This window comes from Manacus candei, unplaced genomic scaffold (genome assembly GCF_025592945.1).
Source record: "Manacus candei isolate 608988 ecotype Guabito, Panama unplaced genomic scaffold, ASM2559294v1 h1tg000181l, whole genome shotgun sequence".
Taxonomy (NCBI): Eukaryota; Metazoa; Chordata; class Aves; order Passeriformes; family Pipridae; genus Manacus; species Manacus candei.
In genome coordinates, this window is record NW_026138229.1 from 380,888 (window position 1) to 404,603 (window position 23,716).

The window sequence follows — 23,716 nt, forward strand, 5'->3', positions numbered from 1 at the left end:
AAATATTAATTTATGAGACTATATGCATAGAAGGGGACATAAAAAGCTCACAAATACAATGGATCAAAACCTACTCTTTTTATCAACATTAGTAACTATTTTCAATTAGTAACCAGAATACAAATTCTTATAAGCAGACAGAAATTCCTTAAAGGTAACAATATTTTTCAATTATGGAATTGTTGAATAATACAGCATGCCCATAAAAAAAATTTCTGAAATTTTGTGGTAAGAGCTAGCATTGGTATTTAGAATAAGAAGCTGCACCTGACATCTTAGGAAATGTAAAATATAAAACAAAAGAAATATTTACTTTCTTATGCAACATGGAGAATCAGAATGAACACAGAGTAAAAAGAATAATCTAATTCTGAATGCTGTAAAATGTAAGAAATAGAAAACATGGTATTTAGCTGACCTCTAATAAAAGTAAAGCCACTCTTCTAATAGAGTAAATTAAAAGATTATTGTGACAATTAAAAGATCACAATCACAATCAATTAGAAAATGTAAGAAATGGAACTGTTCTCTTGAATTGGAAACCAAAGAAATTAAGAAGATAGGTGGCTGGTAAAATAGGGGACAATATAAAAGACATAAAAAAGACTGGAAGAACTGCTGAAATCTCACATTCCTCCCTTTGGTCTTCTTTAGATGAGAATTGTGGCACTTTACTGAGGCTTTATTAACATAATAAATAAACCACATGACCCGGTTGGTTGGATTCCCAACAACCAAATCTGTTTACTGGAAGCAAACAGCATCTTTTATATGCACTTCAAAACAACGTGTGATTCTCTTAGCCAACCCCATGGGACTTGCCACTGCCTATGTGTATTAGAGTATATTTTGGGGACTACATCTCCCAGAATGCTTTGTCTAGCATCCTCAAAACACATTCCCCACATCTCCCCCAGCCTTCATCATGGCTAGGCTTTGCGAACGAAGATTAAGGAAGGCTCTATCCACATTTGTTACAGGTACGCCGGTGGCTTATGAGGCCAATACGAGACAGACATATCCGATTGCAAACGGCACAGCAGAAAGACTCCTTAGGTGGTATATTCTGCAAGACACGGTTCTTTCTGTGTTGTCTTTTCTCCTTGAGAGTGATCCTGCGTGTGTTCTCAAAGGAAGCAGCAGCGTTATAGATGATGTGTCTCCAGGCCTCCCGATTGGAGGCCAGAGTAGACCAGTGATGAAGATCAATATGGCCAAGGCTGAGATGTTGTTTCAAGTAGTCCTTGTATCTTTTCTTCAGGGCTCCTCTCATGCGGCAGCCAGTGGCAAGTTCACCATAAAGCAAGATCTTGGGAAGGCGGTGGTCCTTCATCCTGGAGATGTGTCCTACCCATCGCTGCTGTGTTCTCAGCAACATGGCCTCAATACTCGTAACCGCTGCTCGTTCTAGAACAGATGTATTGGTCACATAATCTGACCAGTGGATGTTTAGGATTGTACGGAGGCAGTGTTGATGGAAGCGTTCTGGGAGTCGCAGGTGGTGGCGGTAGATGACCCATGATTTGGATCCATATAGAAGAGTAGAGAGCACAGTGGCTCTGTAAACACTGATCTTTGTACTTTTCTTCAAGTGTTTATTTTGCCAAACTCTTTTGTGGAGTTTTCCAAAAGCACTATATGCCTTTGCTAACCTGTTGTCTATCTCTCCATCAATCTTACCATCTGAGGAGTTGAGGCTGCCTAGGTAATTAAACTGCTGGACTGATTTGAGCTCTGATTGGCCAATGGTGATGCGGGGATGATGGAAGACTTCCTGAGGTGCAGGTTGATGGAGAACTTCAGTCTTCTTTAAGCTGACTTCCAGCCCAAAGAGCTCAGCAGCATCTGCAAAGTAGGATGTTAAACGCTGCAGAGCTGCTTCTGTGTGGTTGACAAGGGCGGCGTCATCAGCATAAAGCAGCTCCCAGACAAGATGGTTTAAGGTCTTAGTGTGGGCCTTCAGTCACCTTAGGTTGAATAGGCTTCCATCAGTACGGTATCAAATGTAGATACCGTCCTGATCATCGAGGTCTGCCGTGGCCCTTTGGAGCATCATGCTAAAAAAAGACTGTGAATAGGGTAGGAGTGAGAAGACAGCCTTGTTTCACACCATTCTTAATTAATCTGTCCTGGCAGATGAACCTTAGGATTAAAGGGTGGGTTCAGTTCCGCACATACTGCATCGCACCTAAAAAATCCATTGCACAGGCTTGAAGGCTTTTCCCCCAGCTTTATTATTCAGACAAATCATAGAACAGTTTAAATAATAGAACAGTACATTTTTAACCTTGTAAACCCTTTAACAATTACCATTGTATCACAGTGACCCAGCTCACTGCTTTACCTTGGTTCTTCAACAAACCTACTTATTTGAACTTTCATCTCTAACCTTTTGAATTTGCTTGATATAAACTTGAACATTTATTTTCTTAAGGGTTTGTGTGTAACTAGGATGAACAACAACTTTGTTAACTTGAGAGTTCTAGCATAACTGGGTAGAACATTGATTTTTACGTTTCTAAGGGTTTGCATATAATTGGTAGAAGCATCAGCTTTATTTTTCTGAGGGTTTTTTATAAAACTGGGTGGAACTTATATAACTGGGAGGAACAAGAAACATCAACCTTTATTTGTCTAAGGGTTTGTGTAGAACAGGGAAAATTCAACTTTATTTCAACAATAGGGATTACTGGGGGGTAAACGTCATGAACTGAATTCTTCTCATGTGACCATGTGGCTGAGGTAATGTTACCTTTTTAAAATCTAGCGTTTAAAGTGCTTGTACACTCACATAACTTTCTTGCATTCACTCACACACATTTATACGGGTGGTCACCACTCTTTTTCTTCACATGTACACTTAAGGCTTTTAATAAGATTCTGTATTTTTGCCACATTGGTCATTTTCAGTAGTAAATATCAGTTCTGTGTCTTCAATTATCACTCTGGTTCTTGCTGCTGCTGTGAAGGTATACCTATGTAGGATTTGACACACCTGGAGGGAGATATACATGCATACCCCCTTCCCCAAGTCACGAGGTCCACCAGTCCCATCCATTGCCCCGATACTAAGTCTTTTATCATGACCATTGTTTTGGGAAGGAAAATGCCTGAGGTCTGTATTGTCTCTCATACCCACTTTTCTCTGCACTGTCATGATTTAAAAAATTTATGACATATGTTGTTTTTCACAGACATTCCTGTGGGCTACAGATGGACTCCCCCTTTCTTTGTCTTTTTAGCCTGTCCCGTGGGTGAGTGCGGTATGCCTGGGGAATGAGATATTCCCCCGTCTGTTAGGAAAGTTTTGATCTTCGCTGAAATGTATGCTGGGTCGTTGTCAGTTTTGATCTTTTTTGGAGTCCCTACTGTTGCAAAGCAGTTAAGCCAGTGCCTTATGACATCTTTTGCCTTTTCCCCAGTGTGTGTGGTGGCAGTTATGTATCTGGAGTGCATGTTGACTGTAACATGAACATATTTTAGCCAACCAAACTCTGGTTATGTGTGTGATATCTGTCTGCCACACCTCATTAGCTATTAGTCTCCTGGGCTTAACTCCTTTCTGGGATGGCATTAGAGTAATTTGTTGGCAGTTTGGACATGACATGACTGTGTCTCGAGCCTGATTGAGGGTGATTTGAAATTGTCTCTTCAGAGAACGTGTTTTCTGGTGGAAAAAGAAATGAGACAATTTAGCTTGCTCCAGTGTCCTAGGCACTGCAGTGAACACAGCTGCTGCATCGGCTCTTTGGTTTCCTTCTGCTATAGGCCCTAGCATTTCTGTGTGTGATCTAACATGCATTAGGTAGAAATCAAACCTTCTGTGGTTAACAAGAAGCCATACAGTGCGTATTTCAGCAAGTAAGTGTGGATTAGCAACATCTCAAAGGAAGGAAGCCTCAAGACGTGAAACCAAACCTGCTGCATAACATGAATCAGTAACGATGTTAATTGGTTGATCTGAAAACAGTTCAAAGGCAATGCGAATAGCTGCAAGTTCTAGGACCTGTACTGAACCATGGCTCATGGTCTGTACTTCCTTTTCCCACTGTCCTGTGGCAGGGTTTACCCACGTCCATGCAGTCTTTTTGGACCATCCTGATGCATCAGTAAAAACCATGAGGCCTTTTACTGGCTGGTGTTGGCATCTGCGTGTGGCTTTCAAGGGTAGGTTACACATTTCTGCCCAAAGTCTGTGCTTAGGACAGTGAGTGGAAATGTCACTGTCATAGCCTGCCAAGGCTGCCTGGAATCAACATCTTCAGTCAGTAGCCGGTCGAGGTTGTCCTTTGTCGCTGGGATGTAGATGGTCACTGGATCTCGTCTGTCCAATTCCTGTAGACATTCCCTACCTTTAATGACAAGCTTGACAAACATTTCATTAATTGCCCACACAATCTTTGGTGGTGAGTGGGGCAGAAACAGTCACTCCAGGACCCTCAGTGGATCTGATTCAGCCTGGTCCCACTGAAACAAAACTGCAAGTGGCCGGAACCTGCTAGGAACAAGTGCAAGGCAGGTGTGAAGTTCAGGATTTCTCCTTCTGCCTTGTCTGCTATCGATTGCCTGAGAACATGTCTAACACTTGCTTTGCCTCTGTGGTCCAAGATCAACTAGATGTCAATTCTGGATCACCTTTCAGAAGCTCAAAGAGGGGGTGCAGTTCCTCTGTGGTCAAGCCTAAGATAGGCCTTAACCAGTTGACGGCTCCCAAAAGTTTCTGTAAGTCGTTTAAGGTTAAAGTGTCCTTTACCTTAATTCTCAGTGGCTGGGCTGAGATCTCCTGCTGCGCGATCCTCCATCCAAGGTAGGTCCAGGGTTGAGATCGTTGGATCTTCTCTGGAGCGACCTGCAACCCTGCTTCTTGGACAGCATTAGTCAGAGCAGTTATAACAGTTTGTAACTCAGTCTCTTTGGCTGTGGTGACCAAGATGTCATCCATGTAATGGTAAATGATTGCTGAGGGGTGAAGCTTTCTGACAGGGTGGATAGCCGTTACCACAACAGTCTGACAAATCTAGGGGCTATTGCTCGTCACCTGAGGCAAAACAACCCAGAGGAACCTCTGCATGGACTGTGCACGGTTTAGAGCGAGGATGGAGAAAGCAAATCGTGGCACATTGCTGGGGTGTAGAAAAATGGTGAAAAAACAGTCCTTTAAATCAGTTACCACTAAAGGCCATCCTGTTGGAAGCATAGCAGGTGAGGGAAGTCCTGGATGTAATGCCCCTATGGGTTCTATGACTGAGTTAACTGCTCTTAAGTCATGCGACATCCTCCACTTGCCACTTTTCTTTGGTATGCAGAACACCGGAGTGTTCCACAGACTGGAGGTTGGCACTATATGTCCTGCATCTAGTTGCACTTGGACTAGGTCTCTTAGGGGAGCAAGCCATTCCCTTTTCATGAGCCACTGATTTACCCATATAGGGTCATGAGTTTTCCATGTCAGCTTAATTTGTCCTTGGAACGGCTGGTCAATGGCCCTCACCAAAAATTTTGAGCATCTCTAGTTGCAATTTGCATAACAGTGCCAAATTGGCCGAGCACATCTCTTCCCCACAAGGTGCATGGAATAGGAGCAACAAAGGGAGCTATCTTGGCAACCTGCCCCTCTGGCCCCAACACCGTGCATATTTGTGCACTCTGCCTAGGCCTCTGCATGCCTCCAACCCCCTGGACAGTCGAAGCAGGAAAAACAGTGGGCCCGTCAGCTGGCCAGTCAGTGTCCTTAACAATTGTAGCATCTGCTCCTGTGTCCACTGTATTAGGGGTTAATTACACTGATACTTTTGGTCTGTGTTTGGCCCCGCCACCTGTGAAAGTGTTACTCTTTCCCTGCCAAGTTATGGGAAAACAAGCACGGATAAACAGGAAGGTTTTCCTTGAAGAGAGTTTCTTGTATAAACTGTTTTAATTGGTGTTCTGTGATTGGCTAATTGTCCTCCAAGGTCGCTTGAGGGAGAATTTGAGGAGGAGGAGGATGAAGCAGCGCCCCCAGACTCAATTAAGAAAGACCCCCAAAGCATACTGCGCGTGCGTTAGGGGATTTCCAAAGTTCTCACACATGCGCAGAAGATGCACTTACATAACCGGGAGGTGGGGCTGAGGGCCTCTGGCTGGGCAGTGCTGGCCACACCTGGGAGGTTGTGGTCACTCAGTTAATTGTATAAAAGTAGATAGAGCTTTCTTGGAAGAGAGCTAACTTCACAACAAGGACAACGTTACCTTTGGCAGGGACGCCTGCCAGTTTGTGAACTTACTGACTCTCCAAGGATGCAGCTTCTGCTATGGGTAATTATAGGCATGCTAGGTCGGTTTGGGAGGCATGTCCAAGGCACAGGGTACGTGCCGGGGTAGAGGAGCCCAGGGGAGCATGCGCCGACATAGGTAACCTGATTGGTCAAAGAAGTCACATGGTGTTAAAGGATAAAACAGCGCCGATTTTAAAATAAAGGCTCTTTGTTCACCATCACACAAGGAGGTGTTTTTCCTTATTATATAAGGCATACGCCAACCCTACAGGTCGGTAAGATAACTTTGTGGGCAACAGCTGGGTAACTGGGGAGGTCGTGCTGGGGGCTTATTTCTCTCCTCCTTCCTCCCTTTTGGGTTTGTTTGTTTTGTTGGCCACCTCTTAGTAATAAATATTGGGTTTTCTTAAGCTTTTAATGGTGTCATGGTTTCAAGATTCGGTATGGTTTAAACCCTCCCTAATATAGTCCACCAAGCCTTTGAATCTGCATCCATCTATCTGACAAGTCATTAGTGGTTGTGCCACAGAAATGGTTTTTGCCCAGAATATTTGAGGCTCGCCTGTGCTCCCGAAAGCCCCTGAACGCCTTTCCCCCTCCCCCACATGCTGTAAAAAAGGATTAGCTGGGCAAGCTGTTGTCCCTCAGGTATGTAACAGGGAGGCACGGGGGTCCATGCCATGATTTGTATCTCGCTGTGAGAATCAATCACTCCAGGTAAGATAAACAAACCCATCCTGGCAGTTGACAATCGTCTGATTAGAAGGGCAGGGACTCCTGGGCCTAGGGGTCCCCAAATCCCTGTGGGGATCAAGACTAAAGCAGTAGATGCTAAAGTTACTGGCTCTCTTGGTAAATGGATTAGTCCATCTGGGTGCTGGCAGATGGACAGAGGAGTCTAAGCACCCTTCAGGCCCACTCAGCCTGTGGCTCTCCCTGCGGAGATGGGAATGTCCTGGGTGACAAGGAGACGGTCAGGAAGAGGGGCTGCTCTGGGCACCTGGGGAGGGTCTGAGCCAAACACTTGGGTTTGTGCTCTCTCCAGCTGGCAGAGGACAGTCTCCAGGCTGGGGGAGTCCCCAGAATCCTGTATGTCCTCTGCTGAGACAGGGGCACCCCAGGATCCTACTACCCATCAGCTACAGGGCTGGTTTGGAGGGGTAACATCTTGGAGACAACCTGGGGTCCCCCCTCCCAGTGCAGGGGGCAGATCCCTAAGCTCAGACAGATGCTGGGATGTCTCATCCTCAAGGCATTTGAGGAAGGCAAGCCCAGCACTGTGGCTCAGAAGGCTTTTCTGTGTCCTCCTCAAATTCCTCCACCAGACGAAAAGTGAGAGAAGCTGTGGAGGGCTGCATTCCCCACCTGTGGTTAATTTGGGTCAGCTGGCCTGGTTGTGTCCCTTTGGTTGTGGGCGAGGAATATTGAGACACAGTGCTGATGCTGTGCCAGCCCTGCTCAGCAGTAGCCAAAACACTGGTGTTACCCGTGGTAACAAAGGTGTTACCAACACCTTTCCAGCTCCCAGTGCAAAGCACAGCACTGGGAGGGCTGCTATGGAAAAATTATCTCCATCTCAGCCAGACCCAATACACTCCCCATGAATGAATGCAACACATCAGGTTTTAATTCAGAAAACAGAGACAACAATAATCAACTGGGAAACTTTTTTATTTAAGCAACAAGGTAGAAGTAAAACCTATTCTATCAAGCAGGGCTTTAAAACATTTTGCAGCAAAAATCAAACGGACAGTCAGAAAAGTAGTAGAATTTAGGAAAATTTTATCAAGTGAGAGTCTTCTCCAAACCTGCTTTCAAATTGTGTAAATAACTGCAAAACCAGCAACTAAGAAATGCTCAGTAATATGCCAGTATCCAGTGAAAACCAGTTTTAGTTAATTACAGTCATTCCCCAACACTCAAAATGCACATTAGGAATCATGCATCTCTGTCTCACCTACCTGGTAAGCTTGCACAGAAGTACACTACCAGCCTACATCAGAAAGAGGACAATTTTAGTATTAACATCTTCCAGGTAAAAGCAATAGTCTGCAGAACTACTGTGAAAAACTCCTGACACTGGTGAAGTGCTGGTCTTTGAGTTACACATTAACTTCCTTTGGTTTCAGGTCTCTTATCACAAGAGCTACAACGTGCACTTAGTGAGGACTGGCATGTAAAAATTTAGGAAATGAAGATCCCACTGCTTTCTGGGTTACCCACAGATGTAGTGGGCTTAGAGGTGGCTGATCATCCCCTTCTTAATCTATTTGAGTCCCTAGGAGACCCTCACAGATAATGTAGAGTAAACAATGTCTTGTTCACTCTGAGTCTGCGTTAGAACTCTCACTATCACAGATGCACAAATAGCACAGCATCAACATTGGGCACATTCACGATCCCAGGTAAGTGTGATTTACTGATCTTTGTGACAGAATAAGGTACATAAATTGTCATTGATAAATATACTGATAAGAGAAAGTACAAGCAATGGTATTCCCATGAAATAAGCAATGGTATTTCCATGAAATAAGGGGGAGCAGAGGGGTACAGCCCATTGGCCATTCCAGGATACAAAGGGGGAGTCTCCTCTGACTTCCTTCCCCCCTTAAGATTTTAATTTTTTCTTTGAGGTGGGGAAAAGACAACATTCCAGTTGATGTCATCTCATGATAAGGTGCAGTTTGAGTGACTATACTCATACATGTAAAGCATGTACAGGTTTTACTTCCTTAGCACATGCAGGGTGTTAAAAGTAATATGTATTTCCAAGTCAACGAAACAGAAGTTCAGCTTTTGGTCACTGGTTTGGCCATTCCTCTGGCTCAGTTCCCATTAGCTGCATTGTTTTAAACAGGGCATGACCACAACACCTCTGTGCCGCTCCATCCCTTTTCCCATTCCTTTCTTAGGGCAGCACACCAAGCTCTCTCAGTGTTCCTGCTCCCAATACATGTAGAGTTTGTTTCTGGTGAACTGCCAACACAGACACTTCTCTTTGCTCAGCTTTGTCTTTTAGCATTTCTCCACAGGGACTGAAGAAAAATGTCAGCTTATGGCATCTGTACTCTAAAGCTACAGAAAATATATGTGAGGCCTCTACCATGGCCAGATGGCATTGTTCCTTGGGAAATTACAACAGTCAAAAACTACATCTTCTGTTTGCAGTAGTGAGAGAATACACCCTCACAGGACATCAGGGTGTACATGCAAAGTGTCTTACCTGAAAAGATCTTTAAGAATGCATACTACTGGAAAAAGCACAATCCAAAAAAAACAAAACTAGTACTGGTGAAAACAAAACTGCTGTGGATAAAAGCTGACTGACCAGAAAGCACAGAATAGCCTACACAGATTCCAGGAGGCACGAAAATTTCACACCACTTTATCACAGAACAGTATCCATCCAACAGAATCACTTTAGCAAACCACTGGAGGTCTTCCAAGACCTCTGGACACAATCCTGATTACTTTCTCTATGGGCTCCTGCCTAAACAGGGAGCTTGGACCAGGTGACATTCAGTGATCCCTTCCAACCTTATCCATTTTCACATTCTGTGAAAATGAACAGCAAGTCCAAATCCCTTCTCACAGTTCCCATTAAATTTTTTATCCTGTTGACTTTCAGACTATGTTGTTAATATTGCTCTCATGCACACAACTGGACATGAAAAGCTGAAAGGGTCTGAGCAATCTATCCTAAAGGGGGGAAGACACAGTAAAAAGCAATGAGCACTTCTTCTAGCCATCTCCTCAGTGTTCATTTCTACTGCCTTGCATAGTCTCAAGCACACAATGCTTTTTGGACACTGAGGCCTTTATTCACTCTGCAAATGAATAAACTGTCCGTAGATATTTCCCTCCTAAAGTTACTCCCAACTATCCTACAAAGGGATGTCTGTTACGCTTGTTATTCAGCAGGACTTACTGATTGTAGATCTTCAGCTGAACAACAAGGTGAGGGGTCTCAGAGGATTTTTTTAACATTACTACTCCTGTAGCTGCACCAATGAGTGTGGGGTTTTCCAAACAACCTGGGAGGTATTTGGCCTAAGTAGCAAGTCACTTTACAAGGTTTCTCATAATGTTTAAAGAAGACCCTCTGTATCCTGAACCAAAATGGTTCCAATGGTTCATGTAGTGAAACAGTTGATAAAGCTTCAGGCGTTTCTCAAACCCTGCAGCTTTGGGAATTTTACTGTGATAAGCAGAATAAAAAGAACTGCTGAAGCCACCAAACATCCCAGCTATTGCAAGCTCATACTCTGAATGGCCGTAGAAAGAAGCTGGATCAAAGATAATTGGACCAGAATCATCCTCAGCTACGTTTCCTCCCCATAGATCTCCATGCAGGAGAGCAGGAACAATTTCTATATCACAGAACAAACTGGGTATTTTCAGCTGCAGAAGGAAAAAACAAGACATATAAATACATTTTAAAGTGAATGATTATAGAGTTTTATCTGCATAAACAGCATAGGACAAGTAAACAAAGACGCTGAGCAAATCCAGAAGATTACTATTTTTCATAAAGTCAGCAGCAAAAGAATAGCATCCAAACCTTTTTTAGCAAAAAATTAAATATTTAAAACTGTATTTGGTGCTGGAATATTGACCAGGTTTAAGAACAACCACTATCACCACTTCATCATTAGAAGGCTCATGGATTTCTCACCAACCCTGAGGAATTTCCACAAAGTAGTACCCAAGGAGCTAATACTGCAGTCACTTAATTAGATGCAAATAGTAAATGAACAGACAATGTGCTTATGTACATTTCTCATCATGAACATGTTACAGGGAATGAGAAATATGAACTCCATCTAGTATTTCCCAAACAGTGAGGCAAGGTGTTATCTGTCACTCTGGAATTCACTTTGGAATACTAGCATAGGGTGATGTAGCAAAAGCCCTTGCACCTTAAAATAAAGGGCCTCTTAAGACCTAAAAACTGGAGTTTCTTACCAACAGAACCAGGGCCAAACTAAAAAACAGCAACTTTGTTTTAAGAAAATAAAATCTGAATAACTGATACCCAGCTATCACTATAACGAGAACGGAGAGAATTGCTCCTACCTGAAGTTGTGCCCAAAGTTCTCTTGCTTCCCTGTCTCCTGAACTCTTTTCGATCATGTCCATCTGGGGCTGGATTCTTTGTTTGGCAAAGAAGGTCACCCAGTCACTCTGCCAGTCATTCACCTGAAGGACAGGACTGACCTGTCAGTTCTACACCATATGAAAGGCTTACTTTCTTCATTTTCAAATAAACATTTTAAGGATTGTTTGGTACCTTTGTGCTGGTACCAAATACAACAGTAAATGCTACCATTTAACTGGACATTATCTTAAAACATTAAATTAGGGGAGTAAAGTTTTCTTTAGTGATTAAAACCCAAGAAATGGAAGAGCTATGAATGTCCAGTGCAGCAAGAAGTGCTGTCCAAAGCACTACTTTCCTTAGAAGACTGGAAAATGTTTTTTCTTTTCACTGTTCCACAAAAAATAATTTATTATGATAATTTTGACCCTTTCTGTCATTGAAGAGAAAAAAAGATAAACTTAAAAAAAGATAAACTTAAAATGATAAACTTCTGATGATGTACAACCTACCTGTGGAAGATAGCCACAGCAGGTAATTGTATGAAAGCCAAACTGATCCACAAACTGGACTTCCGTTTGCCCTTGCCCCTTACCTTTCAAACCAAAAACAAAAATTCAACACTAATGACAAAATATTAAGCAGCCACAATGTAAATGAACCTTAAAAACTATGCAAAAGTACAATGCTGCTTCTACTGAGAATAAAAACAAAATTGCTCTTTTTTTTACAATGGTTGTTGCTGTTGTTTTTTAAGTTTAAAGCTCAATGTAAAGCAGCCATATTCTACTTTTCATAATCACATTTTGAGGTATTGTGTCTCCTCTGATGTCATGTCCTCCTAGAAACTGTGGTTTAGACTCCTGAGAGTGTCAAATTGAGTGTGTTTTGCTCACAGAGATCCAAACAGAGCAAACAAAAGCAAAAAGAAGCCCTCCTACCTGGGTGCTTCATCCAACTCATACTATCTTTAGTGGAAAGAGACAAACTTGTCCTGAAGTGGCAAAAGCTATTTCAACTCTTCTGTAGATTATTATTAATTAGGTTAAATTTGCAAACAGTACTGTACCAACTGTGCTCTCTTCCTTCTTCAGCTTCTCTGCAAGTTGCCGGTTATGAAGGTGAAGATCAGCCAGTTGTGTTCCAAGAAGAGCTGAATGTCTATGAAAAAAAATATTCTTAGCAACACTGACACATGAACGAATTCACGTCTTGATAACCAAGGAATTACTTCAAAATATTTATCAAGTAAGTAAAAGAAGTCTGCATCTCTAACAAAATAATTTTTTACAAGATTTCAGTTAAAAATGCCTCCTCTTTCTATCAATATTGCACACAGACAAAATATACTTATGTGGTTGTTTCTGATGTGACTGTTAAAAAAAATGAAGAACTATCAATTCTAATTTCTGTGCGATATCACTTCCAGAAGAACTTCCAGTAAGATATCTGTGAGAAAGCACAACATGTTATGCCTTTTTTTTTTATGACAAAAAGTCTTTGGAAACAGAGCCAAACAAGGCTCTCTTCTCTGTATCTTTGTCTCTAGCTTCTTTTCTCTAAAAGGTCTAGAAGATGTGGCAGTCAAGTAGGCCTTGTTTATTATCTACTTTTAATAAGAGCTCATCCTCTACACACTGCAATAAAGTCTTGCAGCAATTACAAACAACTCTTACAGCCAGTTGCCTCCCACATTAATAACAGTACATTCCTTTTCCTGTCTTTGATGTTTCTCTACTTTCCCTGTTCTCAAGGCACTGTCACTTAAGACAAATTTATTTCTTCATTTTGTTCCTGTTAGCACAGGTGGTAATTATCCCCAGATATCTGCATGAAAAAGGAAGAGTTTGCAATCCAAAACAAGATCTTTGCCCTTTCTCTGGGGGCTCACTGAGGGCTCTTCATGAATTAGAAACTCTCCCAGGAAGCAGAATGAGGGATGACTTTAAACTGGCTGCAGAAGTTCTGAAAATGAGGTGAGAAACTGGTCATGACCACGTCCCTAATGAAATCAGACACATGGATTCAACATATAAATGCTTGTTAGAGAGAAGGGTTGAAAGTCTGAAACTATCAAAATGAAAGTAAGAGTTCTAAAAATATTGAAATTAATTCATTTGGGGAAGTGCTTCTGCATACTCATGGCAAGCAACAAAGCACTGGCTCATATCAAAGGCAAGTACACAGAACAGGTGATCAGGTCATTTTCCTTACTATAAAAAGGAAGCTTACTTTTATCACTAATTACCTAAGCAAACAAATCCAAAATTAACCAAAACTCAGACTCATTTCTTGATGTATGACCAATTTTCTAGATGAGGCATTATATTTTATACAGTTGTCTGCTGTATAACTTTCTGTATGTTTCCTGACTTGCTCTGTAAAAATTTAAACAAGTTTCCCCTCTGAAAACAAGTGACGTAACTGTCATAACAACCAAAATTTCTCGTTAAAGGAGGCAAAGATAACACTGTGTTTTACCTGTTTAAGCCTCTCATTTCCAAATGTTCCATCACAAACGCAGTGCTGCCCCCAGGCAGGTCTATAACTTTGATGGGTTTAGGCACTTTTATCGCCTGCGTTTTCAGGAGGGCTTCCAAACTTGCCATTTCTCCCTCAAACATTCTTCTGGCCTGCCAGACATTAGAGAAAAGCATCAGTCTCCATGAAAATCAGTCACTGGTAAACCAGGCACTTTCACAAAACAGCACTTTCACAAAACCAATCAAGGCTGTAAAAGTTAAATGCTTCTACTTTAGAAGAGTCAGGCAGACATTGCAGAAAAAGAGCATGTGGGAAATCTAACAAATGTGGTTGAAAATAAAAGCAGGAACTATAATAAATAAAACAGAAGCCACAACAAATAAAACAGAATGCTACCCCTTTAGTACTGATACATGAAACACTGCCAAAGGACAATTTGCAACAGACATCAAATAAAAATTCCAAAGCCTACAGGACATCATAGAAATGACAAAACAGTTTGGGTCTGAATGGACCTTAAATTTCATCTTGTTTCACTCCCTGCCATGGGCAGGGACACCTTCCACTGGACCAGGTTGCTCTAAGATGCATTCAATCTGGCCTTGAACACTTCCAGGGATGGGGCAGCCACAGCTTCTCTGGGCAACTTGTGCCAGGGCCTCACCACCCTCACAGAGAAGAATTTCTTCCCAGCATTCCATCCCAACCTATTTTTTGTCAGTTTGAACCCATTCCCCCTTGTCCTGTCACTGCCTGCTCTTGTAAAAAAGACATCTTTCCTGTCTGCCCCTTCAGGTACTGGAAGACCACAATTAGGTCTCCCCCCAGCCTTCTCTTTTCCAGGCTGGATAATCCCAGTTCTCTCAGCCTTTCCTCATAGGAGAGGTGCTCCATCTCTCTGACCGTCTCTGTAGCCCTCTTTTTGACTCACGAGTGAAGAACTGCTGAGCTACTGAGCCATGAGTTAGCTCTGTTCAGAGGAAATCAGTTAATACTGTATCTCTGTCTAAAGCATCATACTAGGTTAAAGCCTGCTGCTAAAATAGAGTAAAAACTGCTGATGCACAGCTGCTGCTGTACACACAGCACAGCATTTACAACACACTTGAGCAAAGTTCACTTTCATCAGTGCTCAGGATCCACACACAGGCAAAAGCACTGAAAAGGAAACAGCTGGATAGAAAAATACACCGAGATCTTTTTTTCCCCAAGCGCAATCTTGCAGCTAGCTGGCTGCTCTGTATTTAGCTAGTTAAATACACAATTATCAAAGGCATAGGAAGGGCCCATTCAAACTACCTATCTGTATTTCAAACAACTGATGCTACCAATTCAAACTCTTTTCTGTAAAGCTGGATAACCTTCCTATATTGACCCAAGTTACCACCTCTGTGCATCCATCTAGCTCCCCAATATGAACAGAAAGCATAGAGAAATTTGGAATAAATATAGTGGCATACATGCTTCCAAACACATTTGTTGAAAGACAAACACAAGTTCTGACTTCTGTTCTGCCATTGAAACTTTTTACTTGATAGACACAACTATAAGGTATCTTTAAAGGAAATTCCACCTGAGCTCTGCTTTTCCTGCTGTAGAGCTATGTTGCATTGTACTTATGTCCATCAAATGCTGACATCTACCTTCAACAGCAGGCAGTTCCAGGTATTGAAAGCAGAAAATCTTGAGGAATTGTGGCAAAATATCACTTACTGAGAAGAGCTCCTCACACGCAGGGAATTAATTAGTGGTTTACTTACAACCACAAAAGGTGCAGACAATTTTACACCTGCCAGTTTGCCTTAGACACTATTACAGCACTCGCAGACACAGTTACACCACTGTCGCCCCCCCACAAATGACAACAACATGTCATAGTACTGCATGCCCTGGACAAACAATACTGATACCACAACACAATCCCACCACAGAAATCACTTAGGTTGGAAAACACCTCCAAGATCATTGAGTCCAGCCTTTGACCCATCATCACTTTGTCAACCAACCCAGAGCACTGATGCCACATCATCGTTTCTCAAACACCTCCAGGGATGGGGACTCCAGCACCTCCCTGGGCACCCCCTTCCAATGCTTAACAACCCTTTCCATGATGAAATTCCTCCTGATGGCGAGCCTGAACCTCCTTTGCCACAGCTTGACGCCGTTTCCCCTTTTCCTAACCTTGTTCCCTAAGAGCAGAGCCCGACCCCGCCCTGGCTCCACCCTCCTCTCAGGGAGTTGCAGAGAGCGAGAAGGTCCCCCCCGAGCCTCCTTTTCTCCAGGCTGAGCCCCCCCCAGCTCCCTCAGCCGCTCCTGGTGCTCCAGACCCTTCCCCAGCTCAGTTCCCTGCCTGGTCACGCTCCAGCCCTTCAGTGTCTTTCTTGTCCTGAGGGGCCCAGAACTGCCCCCAGCACTCGAGGTGTGGCCCCAGCAGTGCCCAGCACAGGAACAGTCACTGCCCCGGTCCTGCTGCCACACTAGTGCTGACCCGAGCCAGGAATGCTACTTCCGACAGCGCCGCCTGCCCACCTCCCTCGCTCCCGCTCCCTACCCCACCACACCTCCGCCTGGGGGTTGCTCTTGACGAACACCCGGCCGCGGTCCGTGTCGTAGCTCTGGCCCTGGCTGATACAGCCGCCGCCGGTGTGCCCGGTGGGCCGCAGCAGCGCCGTGCCGAGCTCCCGCCTCAGCGCGTCCTCCATGGCGCCCGCGGGGTCGCTGCGGCTGCGCGGGGAGCTGAGCGGGGCACGGGGCGGGCATGGGGCCGGGAGGAGGTGGCTCGGGGCTTTCGCTCCTCCTGGCCCGCAGATTCGGTTTTGTTCTTACTGTTTTCACAGAATCACGGAATATACCGAGTTGGAAGGGACCCACAAGGGTCGAGTCCAACCCTCAGACCTGCACAGGACCACCCCCAAGAGTCACACCGTGTGCCCGGAGTATCAGCCAAACGCTGCTTGAGCTCTGTCAGCCTTGGTGCTGTGACCACTGCCCTGGGGAGCCTGTTCAGTGCCCGACCGCCCTCTGGGGGAAGAACTTTTTCCTAATATCCAACTTAAACCTCTCCTGACACAATTTCAGGCCGTTCCTTCTGGTTTGAGTCCTGTCTCTGGTCCCTACAGAGCAGAGATAAGTGCCTGCCCCTTCTACCACTTAAAGTGAAGAGTTTGCATTAATGAGAGACGACAGAAAACAGCCTTGAAGTATTTCAATTTCCTACACTATTTTTAATTCAAATATGCACAACTTCATAGTAAAGGTACTATGTCTTCAGTATCTACTGATAAGTTTATTTCAATGTAAAAACCTAAGTCCTGAAGAAAAGACAAGAAAAAAGCAGCTTCAAATATAAGCAACAGGAACAACAAAAGTAGTTAACAATACTGAAACCTAGTGCACAAGTTTGATATGCTACAGTTCAGTAACGACATACATAATCTTAAATTTCAAATAAATAAGATATAGTTCCTAGATGTGTCCTGGCTGACACAGCTGGTGCCAGAACTCCACCTGCTGTTTTGTCAAATCCGATATTAGTCTCTTAATGTGAGACATCTTATTGTGCAGATACTGGCATCTGTTCTTCAGAGTAGCTGGGGCTAGACTGCAAAGGAAAAATAAGAAAATCTGGGCATGCAAACATGTCCTTTCCGTTAAAATAGCCTTGAGCCAGGCTTAGTGGTTACCACCTCCTACAGACTGTTTTTTCTTCTCATACCCTGTTAAGACCTTTCTTAAGAAGTATCTTCAAGGAAAGAATAAACAAGCATAAAGCCAATATGAAGAACATTTCACTATTAACAGAAAATGCAAACAGATGTACACCATTAAAAATATGCTGTTTGACTCAAGATTCTGTGAGCCATCACTCTCCTGCTTTGCAAAAATAAACACCAAGCCCCCATATCACCCAAGATCTGCAAGTAAACCTGTCAACTAGCAACAAAATCAGTACCTGCTCCAATACTCCCTTTGGCACATGCCTCACGCTGCCATGCTCAGACAAGTGCAGCCTGAGGGCTGGACAACTTTTTTTGGCTGGGTTTTGCAAAAAAATCAGTGCCCAGCCCACACAGCACCTCAGCAAGTATGCCAGTTACTTAAGAGGATTTACAATAATACTCCTTCACAAAATACACGAGTTCTGATATTGAAGATGTGGAATTTGCACATATCCATATCGGATATGGATATGTGTCCATATCAGAAGCGTGCGTGCTGAACACCCAACGCACATCAGGGCATCTCTGCGCGGCCATTGTGACCTCGCTGATGAGAGGGGCTCTGCAAAGTTCTGGCGTCACAAGGGGGTCCCCGGCTCCCCAATAAAAGCGGGTGAGCCGCACGCCCCGCACACCACCATGGCCCGCTACCGCCGGCGCTCCCGCAGGAGCCGCAGCCGGAGCCGCAGCCGCCGCCGCTCCCGCCGCCGGGGCGCGCGGAGAAGGCGGCGGGCTGGATCCCGCCGCTCCAGATACCGCCGGCGCCGCCGGGGCGGCAGGAGGCGCAGACGCCGCTGAGCGGGCACCGGGCAGCGCGGACCAGGCCCCGTACGGACACACGGCGGGCCGGACAATAAATTAGCACGGCAAACGTCACATGGGTGTGCTTGTCTCTGCTTCGCCCCCCTCACAGCGCCTCACGCCTCAGGGCTCCCCCGTGGGTCGCGCTGCTCGGAACCCGCGCCCGCATTCCACGTGTTCCATCTGCTGCCGCTCCTGTGTTTCCAGCTCCGCTGTTCGACAACAGCGCTCCCAAACTCTGTCCCTCCCCGTTTTTCTGTGCCCTGTTCATGTCCATCCCAAAGCTGAATCAAGAAGGAGTGTGAATTGCAGACCTTTTCAGAGGTCCCCTACCTGATATTCGTGCTGTGTAGGAATATATTTGCATCAGTTAATCAAATTTATTTACATCAAATGGTGAATATTTTTACATAACTATTCCTTATTTGCACAAATTCATCAAGTGATGAATTTCTTACATAAATGATGCCCCTTATTTACATAAGTTCATCTTCACAGCTGGCAAAGCTTCAGTCTGTCACCAGCGATTCTCTGCCGTGGACATGGTCCTGGGGCTCCCGGGCCCGTGGCCGTATCCCCCAGCACGTGGGCCGGTGAGGCGGCCTCTTGCTGGGCGGAGGGCAATCCTGCGGGCTGGGGACCCTCCTCTGGGGAGGTGCTGGGACGCCCCAGGCAAGCGGTTCCTGCCCCGTCTGAGAGCGGAGGGGCCGCGGCTGCTGCCCTGGGCAGAGGGACCTGCCCCCTCAGCCTGCTGCTCCTGCTCTGCGGAGTCAGGCACAGCTCGGGGGCAGCTGGGACTGCCAGGAGGGGTGGCCGCCGATGTATCGGCTTCCTCCACTTTGGAGCCTGCGGGGCTGCTGGTGGGAGTCCCCTCTTGGGAGCTGCTGGACTTGGGGCTGCTGGAGCTTCTGGTGCTGCTGGACCTGCATCGTCCCTGGCAGCAGCAGAGCCCAGCAACCCCTGTGCCTCCTCGCTGCACCGGCCCACGATGACACTGCTGACGCTGTGGATCAGTGGCCAGCCACCACTGGTCCCAGTATATTCCCTCCAGCCTCTGGCGCAGGCAGGGCCACACGCGGTCCAGGAGATGCTGCTGTCGACGGAACATTCCTGCCCACACCTCGGGCAGGATGCCGTCCGTGGGCTGTGGCCCTGCAGTCCCCTGCCCAGCTGGGGACAGTGTTCCGGGTGGGGGAGGTGGAGTGGGCACCACAGGGCGATGGGGGCTGTTTCCGGGCAGGTGGGAGGGAGCTCTCCCTGCTCAACTCCTGCTCTCCAGTAACTCCTCGGGGGCTGTGATGGCCGTCTCTATATAATCATGTTCTTCATGGCCAGGAAACCTGACAGTCTTTACTGTCCTGCTGCAGAGTGGGTACGCTGGATTTCTCCTTGTCCACCACGGGATGCAAACCCTGCAGAACTTGTGGTGACAGGGAAGAGAGGCAGCCACGCCATTTTGATGTCCTGGCACATGGGGCAGCCCCACTGTGTCTCCATGGCCATTCTGTGCTCTGCGTGGGGCTGGAGAGAGCTGAGGACCAGGAGCTGCTCCCCCTCGCCGGCACGCTCGGCAGGAGTCAAGGCTTGGACCAGCCTGGCCCAGGCTCTGCTGGTGCCCAAACATGAGCAGCGAGGGACGTGGCCTCGCAGTTTGACCAGCGATGTCAAAATGGGAGGTTCCCCCCTGCAGGTGCTGGAGCTGGAGCTGGAGCTGGAGCTGGCTCTGGCCACAGGGCCGTTGTTCTCATCCCTGACTGCACCAGAGCGCAGCAGCCTCTGGGCCTCCTCACTGCACTGGCCAACAATGATGTTGTGGGGTTTTTTTCCCACTTGATTTCCACTAAGCTGACAGTTGACTGAAACTCTGCATTTTCCACCAGAAGTTTTAAAGTCTGCCTGCTGGAGATAAAACCCTGTCAGGCACTTCTTGCAGACTAGTTTACTGAAACACATGGAGCCGGCATCAATGATTTCGTTGTGGTTCATCAAACTCTGCCTTTCCATGGAAAGTCTAAAAGCTACATAACCTGGCCTCTAGTTTACTGGAGTTCTGGGTTGAACTACGTGGTCAGCTCTTCTCCATCTCAGCTGCAGAATTTATTTCTTCTAAAGCTGTAGAAGTGGCACAGGCTCAAAATGACACTGAAAAGCTCAACAGAAATGCACAATGAACACTGGATTTCTTATCACAGGAACACACCCAGTCAGGCAGAGAGTTCAGTCTGGGTGTTGTCTTGTTTTAGAGACTGGACTCGCAAATTAGAAATCGCGTTTAGCCTGGAGGCCTCTTTAGAGTGTGCAGCTGCCTCTTGGAAGTGCAGGTGTGCTTGCAGAGACGGGTGCTTTGGGATGGTCTTTCCACATCTACCCTGGACATACGCACGGTGCCTACAAGCCTTGGGATTGCTTTGGAAGTATTTGTGCTTGAATCTATAAACACACGAGCATCCTTCTTCAGGAGCCAGTACGAAAATTCTGAACAGCTGGAGAAAGACAAGTCTGTACTGTGGTTCAAGACTTGAGGAAATGAAATGGAGAAATGAAATGTCTTTTTCCCCCTCTCCCATTTCTCACCCTCCCCCCCCCACGTTTTCTGCCCTTTTCTCCGATCACGTTTCTCTCCTCTTTTCAGTCACGTTTCTTGCCCTTCCTTTCCCCCTCATATTTCTTGCCCTTTCCCCCTCACAGTTCAGTCCCTTTTTTCACTTGTTTCCCTCCCCTTTTTCACTCACTTTTCCTGCCTTTTCCCTCCTCACGTTTCCCACCCTTTCCTCTTCACATTTCTCACTTTTCCCCCTCATGTTTCCTGCCCTTGTCCCCTCATGTTTTCTGCCCTTTTCTCCCCTCACGTTTCTGTGCTTGTCCCAGTCACAGTTTTCACACTTTCCCCCTCATGTTTTCCACCTGTTTCCCCTCCCGTTTCTCACATTTCCCCCTCATGTTTCCCCCCCTTTTCCCCTCACATTTCCCTCCTTTTATCCCCTCCCGTTTCTCACACTTTCTCCATCACATTTCCTGCCCTTTCCCCCTCACATTTCCTGCATTTTTTCACGTTCTCAGTGTCTGTTTCTCTTCAGTGGTGTTTGGCCTTCTCTTCTTTTTATTTTTTTTTCCTGCAATGCCCTACTCAAGTAATGCTTCCTTGAGCAGCAGCCTGAGAAGCCCTAGCCTGTGAGTCTGTCTGTTGCTGAACAGAAGGTCGTGCTGAACCAGAAGAATCTCATTAGGGAAAAACAAACCAGAGTGGACTTCCTGCTGGAATTTTGGTGTTTGGGGGGTTTTTTTGTTTGTTTGTTTGTTTTTTCCCCAAACTCTATGTACATAGTCTTCTTAGTGTTCTAAAACAAATAGGTAGCCTTAGGCATACATGTCTCAGAGAAGCACCCACTGCACAATGGACTTCAAGTAGATCCCATCTCCTTCTTAAGAGTCACCTCAGAGTCACTATGACTCCTGTCTGAAAGAAACCTGCCCTGATGGCTCTTTAGGTTAAAGGAAGTCCATCCGGACAAGAAGTGCTTTTGGCCCTTTGTTGCCTCCATATAACTTTAAAAGGTGCAAACCACGGAGTTTCTTCCCATTTTCACCTATTTGGACTGACTTGACATCAGATGAAAGCACTGAGAGCCGAGGTTACAAACTGGCTCGTGGATCTCTGCGTGTAGAGACCAAAGATGCAAAACTGGATCGATCAGCCCGTTGTTCATTACTGTCCATCTAAACAGGGGGCTGAAAGTGGGGGCTCCGCCTGCCCTCTGCTGCTCTGGGGCCAGGGCTGGGGAGGGAGAGACCAGGGATGGCCCTGGGAGGCGCCTCCAGCTCCAGGCACCATCTTGTGTGTGGCTGCAGTCCCGGCTGCCATCTTGTGCGGTCTCTTGTGCCTCCAGGGATGGGCGCCTGTCTTTTTCTCTCCCACACTGGGATTTGGAAACGGTTCTTTTTTCCTGTGTTACACTGTTTCTTCCTTGTACATGCCCAAGTCGTTGTCTTGCTCATTTTACTCTAAGAATGGAAATAAGAGGGCTCAGATAAGCATCCATCCAAATGTTCTCTGACTACTGCAGCTTCAGCCAGCAGTCACCTGCCTCTGCTTTGCTCCTCCAGCATTCTCTCTACCACAGCAACACACATCATTCAGCTTTCAAAGCTTTCCACAGGATATCGTCCTCTGCCATCTCCTGTTCATTAGGATCTGCCTCCAAACACCCCATGAGGCTGGCTTCTCTATGCGAGCACCTAGGCACACACTTCTGTGCTTTCTTTTCATTTGGAGAGGACCGGCCGAACATTACAAGATAAGGATAATTCTCCACGTGTGATTAGTACAGGTTTATGTATTTTCTGTAGCCTTTTACAACCACAGTTTGGAAGTGCATTTTACAAAACTGTACGCGCTACAGAGCGTTTCAAAGACAGCTCTTTCAAATTTTCCTTTTCTTTCCTAAATAAAGATCCCATTTCCTAAGCTGAGTCTAAACTACAGACCTTCTGCTGGGTGTCTGTCCATGCCCAGATCAAATCCAGGCTTTCTCTGCATGAGCGTGCCACTGGGAGCAATCATTTCACAGCTGTTCCGTGTCTTTTGTGGAAGGAGTGGGTGATATCAGTCCAGTTCCTAGTCAAGGTTTCCATATCTCAAAATCTCCTGCCTTAATTAGCACTAACTGGCATCCTTCTTGGAAGCATCAGAAGAAAGGCCAAGCATGAAGAATGAAGTAGTCTCTCTCTCCTGGAGGTGAACCCCCCAGGACACACACAAGGCACCAGGCTTAATGGTATGAGGGCTGAATATGAAGTTTATTCTTATTAGATTAACTAAAGGCTATTCTCATCCTTAAAATACACCAAAAAAATAGCACAAGTGTGTAGTGGCCAGAAAACAACAGGAAAAGGGAAATGGGAGCAGAGTGGGAGCAGGCTGTGTGCTCAGGAGCTGATCTGCCCTGTCAGGCACCAGCCTAGAACTGGGCCGTGCCCGCAGCCCAGGTGAAATGGCCCTGGGCAGGTGGAAATTCAGAGCTCAAAACCAGGTGATGCCAGCTGAGGAGAATGGGTGGGAGCAAATTTGGGTCACAGGGGGAGCAAAATGCTGATATATTTTGCTCGGAACGGGTGTGGGAAGACGGGCACATGGCACCACCCTTTGCACACCCCGGGAAAGGGGGGCACTGTGGAGATGTGGGGACAGAGCCACTGCATGGACTTGGGAGTGGTTTTGGGGGGGCTGGCAACCAAAGTCCTGCTCCTGAGTGGGGTGCAGGGACACGGAGGTCATCAGAGATGCAGGGCACAATGAGGGACATGGGGGACAGGAGGCCATAATGGGCTGGGCCAGATCTGCACGAGTGACTGGCAGGGAA

At 45.9% G+C, this 23,716-nt stretch overlaps 2 protein-coding genes across 3 annotated transcripts; both read right to left on the reverse strand.

Moving 5' to 3' along the window:
- Positions 1-7,906: 7,906 nt before the first annotated feature.
- On the reverse strand, positions 7,907-18,099 carry LOC127463930 (ketosamine-3-kinase-like). 2 transcript variants are annotated; one of them, XM_051773956.1, is made up of 6 exons: positions 17,789-18,099; positions 13,834-13,985; positions 12,422-12,513; positions 11,865-11,947; positions 11,331-11,453; positions 7,907-10,655 (listed from the first exon to the last, which is right to left on the reverse strand). In XM_051773956.1, the coding sequence occupies exons 2-6, from the start codon at positions 13,974-13,976 to the stop codon at positions 10,317-10,319; spliced, it is 780 nt and encodes a 259-aa protein (XP_051629916.1). In that variant the 5' UTR covers positions 13,977-13,985; positions 17,789-18,099; the 3' UTR covers positions 7,907-10,316. The 2 variants fall into 2 exon arrangements, with proteins under 2 accessions (XP_051629916.1, XP_051629914.1); XM_051773954.1 differs by lacking the exon at positions 17,789-18,099 and adding an exon at positions 16,398-16,778.
- Positions 18,100-18,848: 749 nt separating this feature from the next.
- On the reverse strand, positions 18,849-21,336 carry LOC127463931 (uncharacterized). The gene is given in 3 exon segments (XM_051773957.1): positions 18,849-19,374; positions 19,376-19,805; positions 19,808-21,336. Coding segments are annotated over 3 exon segments (1,509 nt in total). The 5' UTR covers positions 20,361-21,336.
- Between the last annotated feature and the right edge of the window lie 2,380 nt (positions 21,337-23,716).

Coding starts and splice junctions, on each gene's coding strand:
- LOC127463930 (XM_051773954.1), bottom strand. CDS start 16,538: ATGGAGGACGCGCTGAGGCGGGAGCTCGGCACGGCGCTGCTGCGGCCC. Junction 12,514..13,833: donor GAAATGAGAGGCTTAAACAG/GTAAAACACAGT, acceptor TTTTTTTCATAG/ACATTCAGCTCTTCTTGGAA. Junction 10,656..11,330: donor AACTTTGGGCACAACTTCAG/GTAGGAGCAATT, acceptor TTCCTTCTGCAG/CTGAAAATACCCAGTTTGTT.